We start from the raw sequence: 20987 nt of genomic DNA on the forward strand, positions 1-20987 counted from the left end.
CAGTCGACAGCATTTGTGGCATAATGCTGATTACCAAAAACTATTTTTGACTCATCCCTTGTTTTCTTTAAAAAAAGGCCAAAATTGAGTTTACGGTGAGGAACAATGTAGGTGAATGTGGATAATTTTTGGAGGATTAGAAGCAGAAATGTTTTTGCAGCACATATATTATATAAAAATAATAATTCTTCTGTTAAAACTTGTGTATTCTTTGAGCTGTAAAGATGTTCACTTTTTATGGTCGTTTTGTGTTGTATGTGTTACGTTGTTGAAGCTGTAAAACGGGATACAACTTTGGACAGAAAAGGTTAGTGAGGGATTTTTTCCCCCCACACTAATATCTTATTAACAATTTACATCTTGTGGGTATACTTGTAAAACAGAGAGAATCATTTTTTATTGACTTAAGAGTTTCTCTTCAGACCCGATTGAAAAGGTATGATATCGTGCCAGAGCCCAGCATGAAATTATTACATGGTGTCCATTGATGGTAAGATAAAAATAGATAAAAGGAAAAGGGGGACTATCAGTTTGGGCCTCTGGGTAGAGTTATTTATATCATAAGTGCAGGAGGAGGGGGTGGTATTCAGTATGAATAACAGCCCACAAACAGATCAAAATACCCACACCCCAGTCACCTTAACAATTTCCACAGGATGCATTCAAGGTGAAATTAAATCGCTTTTATTGGGGGGATCAAAGGGTTTAGCCTGAGAGGTGTCCTCTATTTTAGGACTTTACATTGTGGGTTGTAAAACAGGGAATGTGTCGACACTTCACATGCCATTTCTCTTTACTATGCTAGATTGCACGTTGATCTCAGGACATGGCTTTAAAAAAGAGCCTGTTTTTGTTTCACTAGGCAGTGATAAGGCAGTGTTTTCAGGGAATTCGGTCTTGCTTAATATTTAAACTACTGAATGAATGTTGAAAGAATTATAGGATTCTCAGTTAAAGTTATTTGATTTATTTAGAACAGGTGTTATTTAAGTAGGCTAGTGATTGTGATAAAATTGGTCATATTTTTGTTATCCGCTTTGGCCAATTGAGTCATCCAAACATGGATGTGATCTTTCAAATGTCTTGATTAATGAATCACAGAGGACAGTGTCAGACAGAGATGGATTTCTGGAATCAAAGCCCTTGTACTTCCTCCAGCTGGCCTGAATTGACAGCCTTCCTCTTGAATGAACGTGAACTGATTCGGGACATTCCCAGTATGCGCTTGCCGAGGGCAAGCTGCAACAGGCCTGAATATGTATGCAAGTGCACACAGGACTGCGCCTCCCTCCCATCCCCGTCTGGAGTCCAGAACCATAGTATACGCAACTTAAACCAGAGCTTTAGGTCCAATGATGATGTAATGATGTTTTAAAAAAAACTTTATTTCCAGCATCCACTCATTTCATCAGTTTGATTTGTGTTACAACCTAAAAGAGCATATTTATGGAATTGAAATAAATTGCATTAAATGAGGCGTATTGCTTAATCAAATAAAAGTAAATGCATAACCAAAAATTTTTTATATATATTTGTATAAATGTATACACACACAAACACATATTATGTAAAAACAAACTTTTATGTTAGATACGATTAATCGTGATTAATTGATTTGACAGTACTAAATATAATATAATATAATGTTCATTCATTTCCAAAATACTGGTTGTGGATAGTTTCATATAAAAAAATATTAATTTTAAAGCTGACACTAAATGTAGGCCATCTCATTTTGCTTTAAATAAATAAATAAATGTGTTAAATAAAAAATAAATAAATGTGTTAAATAAAAAATAAATAAATGTGTTAAGCAGATAGGATATGGGGTTTTGACATGAATGTTTTTATTTCCAGAACCTCTAGATTTCTAAAAGATAATTAGCCTATATAAAGTGCAAATACTCTTAACATGTTAATACTGACTAATATACAATAATGTAATGTAATATAATATAAATAATTTTTACACAATAATTTCTTATTTTCCTAATAAATAAATGAATGAATGAATGTTAAACAGATAGGATATTAATGTTATTTTTAAAATCTCTAAAGTCTAAAGCTGTAAAGTAAAGAGGAGGAGGAGGGGCGGGTCCAGACAGCGCTGCGTCTCGCCGGATTTCATGTGTGTGCTGTTCACTTTCCACAGACATGAGGGGCTGAACATCTCTCAGAATCCGGCAAAGTGACTCTAATGGGCATAAACAAACCTTTCTGTTCTTTTTGATCTGGCCATTTAACAGGTCCATCGACGCCACGTCTTTAAAAGCATAGAGACTTGTAGTCCCCTGAAAAGGAATATATTTAGAGCTGTTGTTGATTTACTAAAGATGTCTATACTGCCTTTCACGCCACCGATTGTAAAGAGACTTCTGGGCTGGAAGAAGGGCGAGCAGAACGGACAGGAGGAGAAATGGTGTGAGAAGGCAGTGAAGAGTCTGGTGAAGAAGTTGAAGAAGACAGGACAGCTGGAGGAGTTGGAGAAGGCCATCACCACCCAGAATATCAACACCAAATGCATCACTATACCGAGGTACACACTGTAGCGTTATGCTGTGTTTAAAACATAGTGAGCTGCCTACCTACCTAACTTAGATGGTAGGCAGTCTGCCATTCTGAACGTCCCGAAAGTAAATTCCCAAAAAGGGTCTCTAGGTAGACAGCTCGCTAGTTGTCCCCCCCCCAGTAACGTTACATCCAGCCAAAACTGTGCGGCTAACGCTGCTAACCAGTGAAAGCCAAGGGGTATTCTCATTTTAACAGGCTTTTCTAACACTGCTTAAATTGTTAATGCGTTGAGTACTTCTGTCACCCGTTTATGACGTTTCATTTGTCAGTTAAACCATCTAATTTTAATTTCACTGAAGTGAGCGCGCCGTTAGTTGGCTAGCTTGCTAAAGCCATTATTGCTTTGCATTGTTGCTTTTCAGTATCATGTCTCGTTTGATACAGTATCGAGAGAAGAAAAAAATGTTTTGGTTAATATATTACGTTCTCATATTTAGCTGACCGGTTGCAGTTTGCTTGCATTCATACAAGCACTTGTTAGCTAGCCAAATTGCTGACTGGTGAAATATTCGTTACGTTTGACGTTAACTTAACTGTTGAGTTGGTTTTGAAAGCTTATATGGATGACCATAAACTTCACCCATCTATATTCATAACAGACTGACAGTTTAAGCGGCTGCGATAAAGTTAAATGTTCAGGCTCGTACTAGTGAATAAAATGCCAAACACCTCTGTGTGCCAAGCTAAGCTGTTATATAACAGTCTGTGATCTGGGCCAGACTGAGGCTTTTTTCTTTTAATTACAAATATTATTTTTGAGAGCTGGACTGCGCATTCATTTACTGTTTACATATCAAACCATAATTAATTAGCGGTGACGTTATTCAGAGAATATTTAGCCAGTGGTGAGGTTAAAGACTATAAAAGCAAATTACTGCAACTATGTGATGGCCCTTTATGTAATTTGAATGTTATTTGGTGATTTTAATTAGGCTACCTGTTGTTTTGTGTCTTTTAGTGTAAAGTACATCGTCCTCTGCCTTGATAGTGTTATTAAATTAGTGTGCCCTAGATGGTGGTGATGGAGGAGTGTAAATCTTGTTATATCATAACCACTGTGGTAGTTCTATCCAATTGTACTCAGGACATTTTGTCATGGGTAAAAGGATTTGGAGAATTAGTAGCCCTACAGATGAAAATGCAAAGCCTTTGTGGCTGTTGAGAACAGCGATATGCACATTTTACTTGATAATATGAAGCTTTATGGAGAGTAAATATAATTTTTATTCAATCATTTATATCCATTAATAGCCAGATAAATTTGAAGAATCATATTGAGATTGCTAATAAAAAATACTTCACATAGGTGGCTTTTATTGTATCATTTATTTTTATGAAAAAATTATTATCAAACATGTTTCTCGTATTGATCCATTGGTCAGACAAACAGATAGTGTCACGAACCACACACGGGAAGCAGGGGTTAGATCCATTTGCAGTATTTATTGGGTTATCCGTACTCGTAAACAGTCCAGGCAGGGGTCAAAACTGGACTGACGGGAACAGCCTCTGGCCCAGGAACCGTCTCTGCATCGGCAGACGTGACGTGGACAGTCTCTGGAACGGCAGACGTGACTTGGACAGTCTCTGGAACGGCAGACGTGACGTGGACAGTCTCTGGAACGGCAGACGTGACGTGGACAGTCTCTGGAACGGCAGACGTGACGTGGACAGTCTCTGGAACGGCAGACGTGACGTGGACAGTCTCTGGAACGGCAGACGTGACGTGGACAGTCTCTGGAACGGCAGACGTGACGTGGACAGTCTCTGGAACGGCAGACATGACGTGCCTCCTCCACGCATGCAGTACCGCCACCGCATAAAAGAGGAAGACCGCTCTCTTGGCCGTGGCAGGACTGATGGTGGGCTGCTCGGAGGGGACGGCCTCCGGGACGACGGCGGGCTGCTCGGAGGGGACGGCCTCCGGGACGACAGCGGGCTGCTCGGAGGGGACGGCCTCCGGGACGACAGCGGGCTGCTCGGAGGGGACGGCCTCCGGGACGACAGCGGGCTGCTCGGAGGGGACGACAGCGGGCTGCTCGGAGGGGACGGCCTCCGGGACGACAGCGGGCTGCTCGGAGGGGACGGCCTCCGGGACGACAGCGATCTGCCCAGGGACGGTCTCCGGGTCATTAAGGAGGCAGGAAGTCTTCCTCCTCCTCCGTGTTCGATGGCGAGGAGTAGGCTCCAGGCGGGACAGGAACAACGGTGAAGGGAGCTCTGGGTTGAGCATCACCGGCCCAGGGTGGAAGAGAGACTGAGGCGAAGAGTGGTGCTGGAAGTCGCCTCTAGTACCTCCTCCCCTGCGGCCTCCACGGGTCCCAGAAAACTTGGCCAGGCGGGTTCCTTCAAAAGATTCCTGTCTGACTGAAGGAGGCTCAGGGGATTTGGTCGCCATGATCTCCTCCGTTTGATGGGCCCATAGTGCAAAACATTGAAAAATGTTCATCCGCGGTGGAACCTCCTTCGAACTTCCCCTCTTGATGGCTGGGGAAGAGCCACGAAAACCCCTACCGCTGGATCTATTCAGGACGGAGTCCTTCTGTCACGAACCACACACGGGAAGCAGGGGTTAGATCCATTTGCAGTATTTATTGGGTTATCCGTACTCGTAAACAGTCCAGGCAGGGGTCAAAACCAGAGAAGCTATCCAAAAACATAAAACAATACAAAACGGGCAACAAAGCAGAACTCAGAAGTGGTGTGATATATAACAAGGACTCCGTGACACATACTAAAACAGACAGGGTTATATACACAGGGAAATGACAATGCTAATGGGGAATTGGCTGAGTGCAATGATTAGTGACAAGGGACAGCTGAGTGCAATGAAGAACAAGGATCGTGGGGAATGTAGTTCAGAATGTGACAAACACCGTGGGGAAGGAGGACATCTAGTGGTGACCCAGGGAACTCAAACCAGACACTGTGACAGATAGTCCCGCCCCAAACTCGTGCCATTGGCTGAGTCTAAGTTGTTGTCTCCACTGGTAGGTATTCTTTGATTATTTTTGGGAAATCAACCTACAAATGGCTTACTAGCTTTCTCTGTCTGTACTGTACATTAAGTTGGCATAGGAATTTACAGTATACATAAAAATAATGTTTATCACAGGTTAGAGAACTAGACTTCCACATCTTCAGCCTCATTTATGTTACTAATAAATAGGGCTGCTTGATTAAGGAAAATTGATAATCACTGTTATTTTGGTCAATTCTGAGAACATGGTTGAACATGATTACTCTTCGACTTAGAACACATCATGTATTTATTGATCTGTCCTTTAAATATAATGAATATACCATAATTGAATATAATTTACTGGTAACTGAAATACAGTTAAATAATTAGATAAATAATACAAAAATAAATTATATATATATATATAGGCTACATAAAACATATACACACACATATACATACATACATACATACATGCACACTCACATTTAAAATGTAGGTAGGGACGTAAGTGCACCACTGCAATTGAAAGCGCAATTTTGTTTTCATATTCATTGGAAGCCAAGCCAATTATTTTCAGTAGTTAAAAAATAAAATTTGACTAGTTGCCCAGTACTACAAATTATGTCAAAAAGTCATGCTAAGAACATTTTCAGTCCATAGAGGTCTTTGTAAACATAAATGGTTGAGAATCAGGTCAAGACCTCTCAGTTGGATTCCCCTGTTGACTAACATGGAGTTAATAAATAGAGGTGATATCAGCACGCGGCATTTGAGCCTGGGGTTACATACTTGAGCATGTAAGTGCATACCTTACCATCTGTGTCGATAAGAGCAGAGAAATCTGTATCGATTCATATGTTGTGTCATCTTCTAGTTGTTTTCCATATTTATAGATCACAGATTATGGCAGGTCAGCTGGAATTGCTTAATCGTTTCGTTGTGCTTGCATCCCACTGCGATATGTTCTTGTTCTTGTTCACCTTCTTCTCATTTGGCTTCTGGTTTCCTCACGCATCCCTCCGTTTTATATCAGCACTGCCCCTTAAAGGCTTTGAGGCTTTTAGTTAATCTGTTTGATGTCTTTCTAGTTAATTAAAAACATTAAAAACAGAACAAATATTGATTCTCACAAATTCCAATATGTCAGTATTAATATTATTATTTTTCACTGCACACATTTTTGTCCGATCAAATTAGGGTTTATTCTAGCTTCATGCATTTCTATTAACACTTGAATGTGGGTAAGATTCATAAAAAAGCAACATTTTGTTGAATTAAAAAAAAATTAAGCTTTTTTTTTTCAAAGACTACTGTATGTCCAGATCGAATTCAGAACGATGATCAAAACATATATCGAGTAGATCAAATCCATCAACCCCCCCCAGCTTCACAGTCCTGTACCTCTTCATGGGTCGACATTTCATTCAGCAACGTTAGGCAGTTTTGATGCTGTTTAATATTTAATAATGTATTACATGTGCGTAAGCAATGCTTTTATCACTTGTTTCTGCTGCTTCTTTTTTGATCCGGAGATTCTGTATTCTTTCAGAAGATGCGCAATATCGTCTTGTACCGTGTAACAGTGAAAACACGGATTGCCGGAAAATTCAGTCAATGGTGGAGAAGTGTTGCGGCATAAATGACGGAAAATTCTGTCAATGGCGGGGAAAGGGTTAAAGGTTTTCTACACATTTACACTGTCGCTGGCGTTGAAAGTGAACTCCAGTCTCTTTTGGGATCTTTTAACTTTCCATTTACACTCTTGTTGTATTTTTTTAATACAACAACAATTTTTTAAACAAATATTAGCCACAACATTTGGAATTAAACAATGCCAAATAAAGTGAACAATGCCAAAAAAAGGTGCAGATGTTTTCATTAAAGTCAGAGAACCTCAATTACGACCTGCATTTGACTAGTGGCAGGTGTTCATTTCACTGTGATAGATTCAGAAATATAGTCACTTTCATTATTTTTGTACCTCTCTTGAACTTTAGGACTTGACGGGTATTATTTGCAAAAAAAGTGTGTCATGAGGATTGTGAATATTGAGTGCAGTGCCTGACATGAGCGCCTGTGTTGTTAAATTTGGGCTCTCTACAGTTTGACCACATACATCCTGCCCCTTTTAAAGGAGCGTTTACACAGGAAATTAGTGTGTATGCTTCTCTGTTGCATCTCTTCTCTTGTTTTCACACTACTGTGTCATCTCTCATGGTACTGTTTTTTTTTTTTTTGACATCTCCTGTAAATAGTAAGCAAATACCCACAAAACAACATTCAAAACATTCACCTGGATGTCTCACACTCAAACTCAGACAGACTTTCTCTGTACTTTAAACACAGCTGAGAGTATGTTTATTTAACACACTATGTGGCATGGTTATTCAGAGATCAAGAATGCAGTGTAAGGTCTGTGGAGGGCGTGGGTTGTTCTGGATTGTGGTTGAGTGTAAAAGGTTGGCGTTGGGCTGGTTTTAATATACTCAACGGAGACATACAATCTTGTGAGGTCCTGATGCTCCCTAGTCCCTACACATTAGTGGCCATCTGGGTGGCAATGGAAGACTGCACATGTGTGCAACAGAACAAGAGCAGGAAATCATCACCTGCTCACAGGCTTCTCTGAGGTTATGCTACTTCCTGCTCCACTCGCCTATTCAAATAGAGCACAGATATTCTGAGAGCCACTAACCAAAGTGAGACCTGCTAACTGCTGAAAATGCCTTTTAATATAGCAGGGCTGTCTGAGTTTGTCTATAGTATGTAATTCATGACTTTCGGAAACATCTATGTATAAAATGTTCAAACAAACAAACTCACTGGACTATCTATCTATCTATCTATCTATCTATCTATCTATCTATCTATATATCGTTCCATCTATATATCGTTCCATCTATCTATCGTTCCATCCATCGTTCCATCCATCGTTCCATCCATCCATCCATCCATCCATCCATCCATCCATCCATCCATCCATCCATCCATCCATCCATCCATCCATCCATCCATCCATCCATCCATCCATCCATCCATCCACCCACCCATCCATCCATCCATCCATCCATCCATCCATCCATCCATCCATCCATCATAAGTTTAGATTTTTCTCATTTTCATAGCACAAATGATATGGACAAGCTTTAAAGTTTCATACTAAGTAGGGATGCACCAAAAGAAAATTGTGTATATATATATATATATATATATAGGATATATATATACTTTTTTTGGCTTTTTTGTGGCGCATCCCTAATACTATGGGATACTATGGGATAGGAAATTGCTAACCCTAAGTGTGAACTAACAACAACAACAATGCAATTGTCAGTGAAATTATTAGTGTAATTTCAGATCTTTCACTTTCAGATAATTTAGCACAATGGCTGCTATGGAACACTTTCCTTAAATGGAGTAGTCAACAGCATACAAATTTAGTGTCAAAACTGGTTAGAATTGAGGTCAGGTTAGGGGCAATGATGATGACTAATGGATTTAGTGTGACTCCACAGATGTGAATTTGTGTGAGATAGGCCTATGTGGGAGAGTAGACAACAAACACTGCTGCTCGAAGAGGAAGCTCTGAGGTTACTGGTGAGCCACACACTCCCCGTCTTCCCTCCTCAACTCTCTCCTGTTCCCTTTTTTACATTTTAAAACAATTTATCTACCATGTTGATATCTGGTTTGTTGTTGTAGTGTATGACTCCAGTGTTGATTTTAGAGAGGCAGTGTGTACTGGAGGGGGTGGCCCAGAAAGACGGCTGCTCTTGGCTTTGACAGAAGGGTGAATGAGTTCTGCTGTGTGTGACTTTCAGGTCAGTCTGGAGGTCAGTTTGACTTGAACAGAAGGAATGGAAATTGTGTGTCTGTCTTCAGCTGAGCTGTGGTGGTGAGTGTGGGAGACTCCAGGACTTTGCTTTGTCTCCATTGACTGAGTCAGACAACATGATAATCTGTCTTCTCTTTGTCAGGTTGCAAACTCACAGAGGTCTGGTCAACAGCTTGTTGTGCCTTGTCCGATGTTGCATTCAAGGCATATGCAGTTGGCGGACTTATTTCTTTAAATGTGATATTGGTGTAGATGTTTAAAGAGCAATATTAAAGGAATAGTTCACCCAAAACTGGCATGTTGTTATTTTTCCTGCGATACTTAAAAAGATCATTTTTGAAAAATACAGGCAGCTTCATAGTGACAGTCAGGATCCAAATATCCTTATTTAAAATCTTCCCTTCTCTAGTTCTCGACTCCAATATGGTTTAATGATGTAATTGGCATCCAACCTGATGCAATCCATTGAAAGGCTCCATATTTTAAAGCTACAGTTGAGGGCAAGATTTGCAGTGACTTAAATTTGACACAAAAACAGCGTATTGCTTCTGAGGAGTTGTGATGGTCGTTTATAGTATTTGTTGTAATTCCTAGCTTGATAGATGTGGTCACCTATGAGCTTTTGTTTTATGGAAAAGAGAATGTGTGGGAAGATGTTTCAAATTCTCCTTTTGTGCTCAATGGACAAAAAAATAAATAAATACAGCATTCCATTTTGGAATGACATAAGAGTGACTAAATAATGAAAGCATTTTTCATTTTTGGCTAAACATCCCTTTAAATCCATCTTTTAGTATTAAAGATTTAAATATTTTAATTGGCCAACCAATTACACAATATTGTAATATTTTAAGCTGAATTTTAGAATTTTCAGAATTCATATTTTTTATATTTACATATTTTTTAGTCTTAAATACATATTGTTTTATATGTGTTCTATAAGCAAAAATAACAAATTGATGTAAATAATTTTTGTACTCAGGTAATTCTGTAGAGTGTAAGTCATCAGTCACCTTCTCCTCTATTTATAGTTTTCTATACAGTCACCTTCTCTATCTATAGGCTTTAAATAACTCCATTATAAAACTCATTATAAAACCATTATAAATGGTTATAAAACCATTATAAACTCCATTATAAAACTCATATCAGTCAACCACTACTTTTTAGTGCTATTGGGTTAAAGCTAAATTCACAAAAATATTACGTAAAATCTTTTACGCAATATGTTTGTGAATTTAGCTTTAACCCAATAGATAAGACAGATGATAGCACATTCAATTCTGGGCTGATATTTTTCCTCTGTCTGGCAAATACAGACATTTCTAGTGCAGAATGCTGGCGTTCATACTGCTGGTGCATAGCTGAATGAATAGGTAAACATTACATTGGAAAAGTGTGCCGGCACTCGTCTCGGTGTCTGCTCTGCCACGCTGTCTTTTCCCTCCTTCCGAACTTCCCTAAATTCACTCGCTCGCTTTCTCTGTTCATCTTCTGTCAGTCCTCTGAGCTTTTTAATGAATTAGGATAATCCTGATGTAGGGTGAAAATGCATTATTGTGATGAAATTCATTAGCAATGGCTGCCATGGTGCATAGACCACAATAGCATGAGGATGATTCATGCTTTTTCTGTGGCTTTCTCTTTTCACAGCCGGTGACCTCTCCCCTCTGTATGAAAATAAAGCCTGATTCACTTTCCACTAAAAGGGTCTCTTGCACCATTTGAATATCCTGACTTATGCGAAAAATGAATGACCCGTTGGAAGGCTATTAAAAGACTCACAGGGCAAGATTTATAGGGCTTTCACTTTAATTACGTTGTACATTGTGCAATCAGGCACATTATGTTTTAGAAACAGTGAGGTTATAACATTTTAACTGAATTGTTTTCTGCAGTTAGCCTATATACTAGGAGTGCAGCAGTTGATCCCACGGATCTGGCCCCACGGTTCGGCACACACGTGATTCGCGGATTAATTGCAAAGTTTAACCATCAGTGAATATGTATCATTTGCACGTGTTTTGTCTGACCAATTTACACATTCAGGCGATTTTAAACAATTCAAGCGCAAGAAGAGGCGAAAGTGAACGCGCGCTGTTATCCGCACACTCTCAAAGTGCGCTCACACAGAGAGGCGTGTTTTAGATGCGCGAAAACTGAATTGATTCCTAAATCGCGTCTCATTGCTTCGGTGGTCGAGAGAGCTCAAAGCGCTGCAACTGAAGAAAACACTTGCAAATAAAGAAAACACATGTGCTGTAAATACTCACAACGCACCCAAATACAGAAACGCGCTGCAAATACTCACAGCGCATATACGATCAGGATGTTAAGATTGAAAAAAAAACGTAGCTTTCAGGTCATCGACCACACCACTGACAGAAGAAAACGTATGTGTATCATAATATTGGATCAGTATGTTCTTAAAGTGACAGCAGCCTATAAATACCTGTTGTCAATGTTAATCAAACAACAAAAGATTTAACAAAGATTCATTTAATTAAACAGTCGTGAACACTAGAACACCAGAATACTACTGTTAGACTTTGTCTAATTTTGTTATTATTGCATCTATGCTTTTTATTACTGATTGTTCAGTTGTCTTTATAATGTTTGAACTTTATTAGGACAGTAACACATTTTTCTGCTGTGGTCGAAAGTGTGCTTTAAGTAATAAATAGAAAGCAAAGTTACATTTGCTTCCCCGATCCGAAAAAAATATCCGATCCATGACTCAAAAAACGCAATATGATCTGAACCGTTTAGTGATCCCTTGCACCACTAATATATACAATATTTATATTATATAACAATGTTTTGTAATGCAAATAGGCTGCCTGGCGTATTACTACGTTATCGTCTCGGACAGACAGCATGCTGAAGCCGTTCAGGCCACCGTTTTCTCCTTCTTCACGGAAAGTTTCCTTTTTCAGGAAATGCGTGCCTGTACTCCCTGCACCTCATGCTTTTAGTACAGTAAATACTACAGCGTATTGCGCACGTTATTTTTTTATGTTGTGATATTTAAATTATGTGGATTTGAAAACGGATGGATCGTAAGGTAATAATTATTTATTTCTTAGCCGGCAAGTATTCAGTGAAGTGAATGATGCCCATGAGTGTGTTATGTCAATGTTTTTAGTTCTAGTATTCCAACCGCCAGCCAGCCAAATTTTTTGACGGACATGATAACGTGCATTAGGGGTGAGATATGTTCATTATAACATGGGTAATTATAAAATGTGCTGGAGACCAAAAATGCTTTTTGAATAGTTCATTTTACTTATTTTACGGAATAAGGTTTGTCTTGTGGCTTAAATAAATTCCATGTTGCACCGAGACTGACATGTTTGGCTTGTCAAAAATGTTGCATTCAGCTGTTGCAAATTCATTGACCTTTGAAAATCAAGTTAATTTTATACCAGGAAAGGACTGTTTTTTTATTGCCTAACAAATATATTTTATTTAAACCCTTGAAAATGCAGATACTGTTGTAAATAATAGTGAAAAATCACTTTTTAAAACTGTTGTTCCATTATTACCCCTTCGCAGATTTTGATTTTGCATATATCTCTATGTAGTCGCTTTTAATTAGAGTACTATTATTTATTACAGCAAAACTGTTCAGAATATTTACTTTAATACACGTTAATAATTACACTGATTTAGATCTCATGGGCCGCTAGTAAAACATAATGGTTACTTGCACAGTTCTTAGTTTGAATTGGACATTAATAAATGACTCACTGAAAAACTTAAATTCAGTAATTCCGTGAGCAAGTGACTCTTTAAATGAATTCAAACCAGTAATATGTGTCTTTATGTCCAATAAAAAAAAAACCCCAGCTCATAAGAGTCCGTGTTCTGTCAGTATTAAGAAAGTAGAATGATTATTGTGTTAACTTTGTGCAGGTCTCTGGATGGCCGTCTACAGGTGTCTCACAGAAAAGGCCTCCCCCATGTGATCTACTGCCGGCTGTGGCGTTGGCCTGACCTGCAGTCCCACCATGAACTGCGTGCCGTAGACTTGTGCGAGTTTGCTTTCCACATGAAGAAGGACGAGGTGTGTGTGAACCCTTACCACTACCAACGTGTGGAGACACCAAGTAAGTCCCAAAGGGGTTTCAGTCATTCAATGACTGTTCACTTTCATAATCAGTTTTTCATATGAAACTAATTTGAGGCATTTATTGGGACTAATTCATTTTTTTTCTCTTTTTTTTCTGTGTGTGTGTGTGTGCAGTTTTGCCTCCGGTCCTGGTTCCTCGGCATGCTGATATCCCCACAGACTTCCCTCCGCTGGATGATTACTCCATCCCTGAGAACACCATATTCCCAGCGGGCATTGAGCCTCCGAGCAACTATATACCGGGTGACAAACAGTTTTCTGTTTTCTCTCTCAAAATCACACATTAACTTTCACCCAGACATGCCCTCAGGACTACACAACAGGCATTACTCACTCTAAAACACACACACACACACACACACACACACACACACACACACACACACACACACACACACACACTGGCTCATAGCCACATCTGTTTGAGTTGATTTTGTCGTGTCTCAGTTCGTTTAAGCTGTTTTGTCAAAATCCAAGCGTTTAGTCTGGCGTCTTAATGAAGTTGGTAAAAGAGAACAAGACAAGGAGAGATCAAAGTTCTGATCTCGTGACTGGTAACATCATATTAAGGCTCAAGAGTATTGGTGTTATGTGTTTCACATGACTTGAGGAAAAGAATATATTTTTTTTCCAGGCAGACCTTCTCACTATAGGACACATTTTCATTGTGGCATTTGAGTAAAGTTCTTCATAAAGCCAAGCTCATGCTACAAAGAGAGCTTTCACCCTTTCATATTTTAATTCTGCAACTAGTATTGTTAGATCCACACGATTTTGGCTTTGATACAGTTTCAGCCTCTGGTACCATGACAATCGACAATGTTGATTGATAATTAAAGGGATAGTTCACCCAAAAATGACATTTCTGACATTAATTACTCACCCTCATGTTGTTCTAAACCTGTTAGACCTTCGTTGGAACGACATGAGGGTGAGTAATTAATGACAGAAATATCTAACCCTTTAAGGCTGTAAATAAATGGTCAACACACCACTAACTGTTGAATCTTTAAATATGTGCTCTGCAGGGAGACCAAATTATGTCTTGTATTGTACATTTGGCGTATGTGTGGTGCTTAATAACACTATGTGTCTGATTTATGCTTCAGAGACCCCTCCTCCTGGCTACCTAAGTGAGGATGGGGAAACCAGTGACCACCAAATGAACCACAGCATGGACACAGGTTAGAGCCCTGGGATCACAAACAAGCAGTTGCTATTAGATACCAGAGCTGAATATATTTGTTTATAATTTTCTTATTCTATTTTTCAGGTTCCCCAAATCTTTCACCCAACCCTGTCTCTCCTGCAAACAGCAACCTAGGTAAGATCCCAGATTGTCAGATTGATATAGATTACCAAAAGATGTTTGTACATCTAGTCCTTCTTTACTATTATTCTAACGTGGAAAATAGTAATTGTAAAGTTGTCAAATTAATAAAATAACACTAATGTAGTTTAGCAATTATACTTGAAACTTTAAACTAATCTTGTAGAAGCCATTTTATACACCTTTTTCCTACGCCCCATGATGTTTTTATATAGGTGTAACTTCCATTAAACTGTAAACAGTCAGCGAACATTAAAAAAAACATTTAAAAGTGCAAAAGCATTACACATTACGCAGCACTATTATGGATTACGTGTTAAATATACAGTATCTCTGTATTATGTAAAATACATTGCATTAATCAAAATTGATATTCAGTCATACTGATGGATAAGTATTATGTGTAGCGCAACCTTATAATTTTAAATTGTAGTCTTTTTGAGTGGAACTTCCCCAAACGGATGTGCCACCCATAATCTAAAACGCACTGTTTGTTGCAAAAAGGCGGCAACTTTGGCTTTTACTTTCGGCACCTTTTCCCTTGGATGTGTAGTTGGTTTGTTCCATGAAAACAATCATCTCCTTCAAAAGTGTTGTTGTGATGGGAACCCCGGAGAGTCATTTCTGTAAGTACTCCCACCCCACTGTGAGTCGGAGTTTAATCTGGATGGATTATCTCTGACATATTATCTCCTTATCGTTGGTCTGCTTGCCTGGTCCTGCGTGAGGTGATTAGTGAGAACGGAAGTCTGCTACAGTAAGCCCATGAGAAAACACTAGGACGAGTCACTGCCGGTAAAACAGATGAGTGACGTCACCAGCATCCTGTACTATCTCCATTAAGCACATCTACAATTGTTAACAATAGCAAGGCATGAAAAAAAGAGACAATGTTTTGGTATTTTTTATATTATTTATACCCATTAGCTGTTTGGATCATTTGGCCATATAAATTGGATTTGTGCATATATTTTCAAAATCATCTACCGGTAGTTGAGGAGGTTCTCTGAACAACTAGTCATATTAATAAGTGTGATGTAATGGTGCTGGCATAGGGTCATGTTCTCAGACGCCAGTCAGATACATTTCTGAAGGATTTATACTACCTTTGAAAAGTTGACACACTATAAGATTTTTTAAAGATTTTGAACGAAGTCTGATGCTCTCTAAAGCTGCATTTATTTAATACAAAATTCAGTAAAAACAGTTATATCGCTAAATATTATTAAATTGAAAATAACAGTTTTCTAGTGTTTTAGTACACTTAAAATGTAGGCTAATTTATTCCTGTGATGTCAAGTCTTCAGTGTCACATGATCCTTCAAAATGTGTTGATTTGCTGCTCAAGAAATATTTATTATTATCAGTGTTGAAAACAGCTGCTTTTGTTATTGAAACCATAATACATTTTTCCCCCATTATATACTTTTTTAAGATTATTTGATGAATAGAAGGTTCAAAAGACCAGCATTTATTTGGAATAGAAATCTTTTGAAATGTTATAAATGTCTTTACTGACACGTTTAATCAATTTAATGTGTCCTTGATGAATAAAAGTATATTGTTTTTTAAACTTTATATATCCTATGCATATAAATGTATATATACAGTAAATAGGATAACTAGTTAGTTATTTAAATGATTAAATAATAATTTTGCTATTGCAAACATTTCTCACAAAACATATATTTAACTTTAAAAATTGAATTTTAAAAATGAATATAGATATATTGACAAAGCTAACAGTCCTGAATGGAGTCTTGTGTATAATAGTTAGGGAACCCTATGTCCCAGGCTTTGCCTCTCAGCTGTGCAAAAGGAAACCTCAAATAAAAGAAGCCTTTGTTTCTGTCCTCTCAGTCAGCCCAGGATAATGTAATAATAATAATATCCTGTCGCTGGGTTGTTCTACCTCTGCAGTGAGACACCAGGAGGCCCTGTAATAAAAATAACAAATAACCAATTCCACATGAGCAGCCTGCTGTTTTCAAAGGGCCGCATTCTGTCAACAGTGTGATCACTACACACTGAGTTTACACCAGAACCCAAAGTCCAGTGCCTTTCCTGTTGTTTCACACTTTGTTCTGTACTTGTTTTGTTTCTCTGATCCTCTCTCATGCCCATATATTTGTGTTTTTTAGATCTGCAGCCGGTAACGTATTGTGAATCCGCATTCTGGTGCTCGATTTCGTACTACGAGCTGAATCAGCGTGTGGGCGAGACTTTCCACGCCTCGCAACCGTCTCTGACCGTGGACGGCTTTACGGACCCGTCTAACGCAGAGCGCTTCTGCCTGGGCCTGTTGTCCAACGTCAACCGCAACGCCGCCGTGGAGCTGACGCGCAGACACATCGGTACATTTATAAAAAAAATACTGGAATTAGAGATTCTGAAATGAACCGAATCTGTATTTGCTCATAAACTTCATAACCTTTCCCCAGGCCGAGGCGTGCGTTTGTATTACATCGGCGGTGAGGTGTTTGCTGAATGTCTGAGCGACAGTGCTATTTTCGTCCAGAGTCCCAACTGTAACCAGCGGTATGGCTGGCACCCCGCCACAGTGTGTAAGATTCCTCCAGGTGAGTCAGTCCGTCTGTACACTGTGATTGGATGAATGTGCAGCTGTGTATATATACATCCTATGAGTCACTCAGGCATGTTCTAGTTTCAGACTTCCTCATCATGTTCCATAGAAGCACTTAAGCATACTGTACATACTTGTGTGTGTGTGTTTTTTGCTTCCTCTCAGGCTGTAATCTGAAGATCTTCAATAATCAGGAATTTGCAGCTCTATTGGCCCAATCGGTGAATCAGGGATTTGAGGCCGTGTACCAGCTAACCCGCATGTGCACCATTCGCATGAGTTTTGTCAAAGGCTGGGGGGCAGAATACAGGTACACACACACACACACACACACACACACACACACACACACACACACACACACACACACACACACACACACACACACACACACACACACACACACACACACACACACACACACACACACACACACACACAAATTATACATACTCTACCCTTCAAAAGTTTGAAGATATTTTAAATATGACAACCTTAATAACAAACGATTTCTACTTCAAATAAATGCTTGTTATTTTTAACTCTCTATTCATCCAAAAATCCTGAAAGAAATGTTATCACGGTTTCCACAAAAATATTAAGCAGCACATCTGTTTCAACATTTATAATAACAGGAAATGTTTCTTGAGCATGAAATCTGCATATTAGAGTGATTTCTGAAAGATCACGTGACTCTGAAGACTTGAGTAATGATGCTGAAAATAAATCTTTGCAGTCACAGGAATATACGCTATTTGAAAATGTATTAAAATAGAACATGTATTTTATAAGTATTTTGCTGCGTTTTTGAAAGTAATTTATATTTTGTTTGTAAATGTGTGCATGAATTCAAATGTAATTTGCTTATGCAAATGTAGAACGGGTTTAGAGATTTTCTGAATCTGTTGTTCATATCTGCATCACTTTCAAAATTGCTCTGTACACGTAAATGCTGAATAAAACACACACACACACACACAACTGGAATTTAATCACTTTATTTCTGTGACAGTAGCGCACAAAACGTTAATGGTTGCCCTTGATTATGTAAAACGGCTATTCCGAGCTGCTCTGTAGTGTGTTAAAAATGCTTGGCAGGCATGGAAGCACATTACTGACCCAGATTCTCCTTCCTGCAGGCGGCAGACAGTGACCAGCACCCCCTGCTGGATAGAGCTGCATCTCAACGGCCCCCTGCAATGGCTGGACAAGGTGCTCACTCAGATGGGCTCTCCAAACCTCCGCTGCTCAAGCGTGTCATAGGACGAACCCTCAGCCCATAACCATTTAATGACATCCAGGACCCACGCTCTATTGCTGCTTAAAGCCAAGCTAACAAACAGCGCAAAATCAAGGACGGGGGAGAAAACACCCGCTGGACTCCTCAGTTTCACTTTATCAATTACAGATCCCAGTGTTTTACTGTGGGCAAAAAATGACACGTACAGTTGAAGCACTTTTGACACTCATGGAACATGGCTGATATTTCCTCAGTGTGATGAGTTTAAAATGAGGCATTTTCCTCATTGTGAATTTAAATGTGATAATGAAATTATGATTCTGTCATTTTTTTTTTGTTTTTATCAAGAAGTGCATCACGCATTTAATTTGATCTTAAGGTATTAGAATCATGGGCTCATGATATGATTGCTCAAATCATAAAATGTCCTCATAGGGGGCGTGGTAGACATTTCTGGTGACTTAGTGCAGAACCAGACAAGCCTTCAGAGAAGAGTGTTTTGTTTCCACCACCTTCAGTGAAGGGGTCTTGTGTGAACTATTACAGTATGTCTTTGTCTAGTTGTTTGTGTGTAGTTGTGCTCAAGTAAATTGCACTGCACTGGACAGGTCAATACAATGTGATTGCGATTGCTGTCTGTCTCAAATTGCACGGTCGACCAGGTTATACTTCTGACAGGAACTGAGTGTGTAAAAATTATAAAAAGCTACTTTGCCTTGATTATGAATAGCACTTGTTTTTTTACAACCCAATGACGCCGTGAGCAAGAAAATAGCATTGGAAATTTGTCAACGACAAATGCTAATAGTGCCATATTTCTTGAACTTGATGGTTACCATTTGAATTTTGCTCAGCAAAGACATTTTTGTAAAAAGTATTTTTGCATTATAAACCGAATGGAGATCGCGAAAGTATATTTTTACTGCTGCCCTAGAGTATTGTAATTAAGATTGTGTAGTAAAGTATTTATCACCCAGATCTGTAGGACATCATATTATACATGGATTTGAAGAAAAATGGACACACTTAAGGTGTGGTCGCATAAGCGAAATTTGTGCTAAAATTTGGGGGTAAAAATGTTAGCAATATTTCACTGGTGCATTGTATGGAAGGCTTGGGTTTAAAAAATGTCTGATAAATGCATAAATGTAAATGTATGAAGCACTGCTCACACAGAAGTCACTTTCACGGGCAAATCCATGTGACCAACTAGAACCTGTTGGGAAATCCAAGTAGGGAAATCTTTCGCAAATTCCCAATCGTGTGGATTTCATATCAAAATGACTGGATTTTGCAGGCAAAAATTGGCCAAAAGTGGTAAATGTGACCACACCATTATTCATCGCATTTCTCTTTCAAACATTCACTTGATTTCATTGTCCTTTTATCGATTCTCTTCTGTGTATGATTGGTGCATGAAAGAGATGTGTTAGACTCAGGACTGTCAATCCATTAAACTGATTTTTAAGTCATTTAACAAATAACAGCATTTCATATCTCTACATACTACACTATTTTACAGTGACTTTTGAGAGGGTAAAAAATATTTAAAGGGTTGGGGGTTTTTTTCACAGAAAAGAAAAGGAGGGCAAGTACTGCTGGCAGCTCTTGGAAAGCTTGTATTTTTACATAAAGATTGATTTCACAAGAGAATAGTGTAAATGGCTAGATTTGTATGCGTACGCTTTGCTTTTCAGGTTATTTAATCCCTGAATTTGTTAGTATTGACATTTAACATCCAACTCAATGCATGGTCAGAAATCATCAGTCCGTAAGCGTGTTTCTCCTTTTATTCTGGTTTCTCAAGGAATAAGCACTGAATCATTTCTCATGAAAATCCTGACAATCTTTGCTTGATTTTGAAAATCAAATGGATATTTCATGGAACAACTGATGCGTGTTTAATTCCCCTAAGCCGTGTCTTTTGCTCTGAATCTTGCCGGCTCTTCATCTGTGACTAACAGGGCCAAAGCACACAATGGACTGGTGATGTTATTTAGATGTGTCATATTTGCTGGAATATTGCTTATATCCTGTTCCTTTTCTTTGCCCTCTTGATTTGGAAGCAAATACAACATTCTTTGTTTAATAGTGTCAGTTAATTCATTCATATTCTTAAACTGGTGCTTAATTCTTGTTTTCCCTCAGCATTTCCCTTTTGCTTTTCTGTAACGTACATTCACGAAGACTTCACTTTTATTGCATTAACTGTTATATTGACTTTTATGTACATTTTAATAATAAAATGTTATAAGAGCATCGGTTTTTGCACTGCCTTTGTTTCTTTTGTAAAGAATTGTTTTATTTCACGTCAAATGTATTTTTAAACA

At 38.7% G+C, this 20987-nt stretch overlaps 1 protein-coding gene across 1 annotated transcript; it reads left to right on the plus strand.

Moving 5' to 3' along the window:
• Nucleotides 1-2077: 2077 nt before the first annotated feature.
• Nucleotides 2078-20918, plus strand: smad3b (SMAD family member 3b). Its single transcript, XM_079620947.1, has 9 exons — nucleotides 2078-2536; nucleotides 13287-13480; nucleotides 13618-13746; nucleotides 14613-14687; nucleotides 14777-14827; nucleotides 16975-17187; nucleotides 17275-17412; nucleotides 17583-17727; nucleotides 18557-20918. The coding sequence occupies exons 1-9, from the start codon at nucleotides 2334-2336 to the stop codon at nucleotides 18678-18680; spliced, it is 1272 nt and encodes a 423-aa protein (XP_079477073.1). The 5' UTR covers nucleotides 2078-2333; the 3' UTR covers nucleotides 18681-20918.
• The last annotated feature ends 69 nt before the right edge of the window (nucleotides 20919-20987 follow it).

The sequence above is a fragment of the Phoxinus phoxinus genome (assembly GCF_949152265.1).
Source record: "Phoxinus phoxinus genome assembly, chromosome: 8".
Classification (NCBI taxonomy): domain Eukaryota; kingdom Metazoa; phylum Chordata; class Actinopteri; order Cypriniformes; family Leuciscidae; genus Phoxinus; species Phoxinus phoxinus.

What these genes read in the sequence shown, in the direction of transcription:
- smad3b (XM_079620947.1), top strand. Translation starts at nt 2,334, where the DNA reads ATGTCTATACTGCCTTTCACGCCACCGATTGTAAAGAGACTTCTGGGC. An exon ending in TCCGAGCAACTATATACCGG is followed by an intron (nt 13,747 to 14,612) that starts GTGACAAACAGT and finishes TTTATGCTTCAG; the next exon opens with AGACCCCTCCTCCTGGCTAC. An exon ending in AGTGTGTAAGATTCCTCCAG is followed by an intron (nt 17,413 to 17,582) that starts GTGAGTCAGTCC and finishes GCTTCCTCTCAG; the next exon opens with GCTGTAATCTGAAGATCTTC.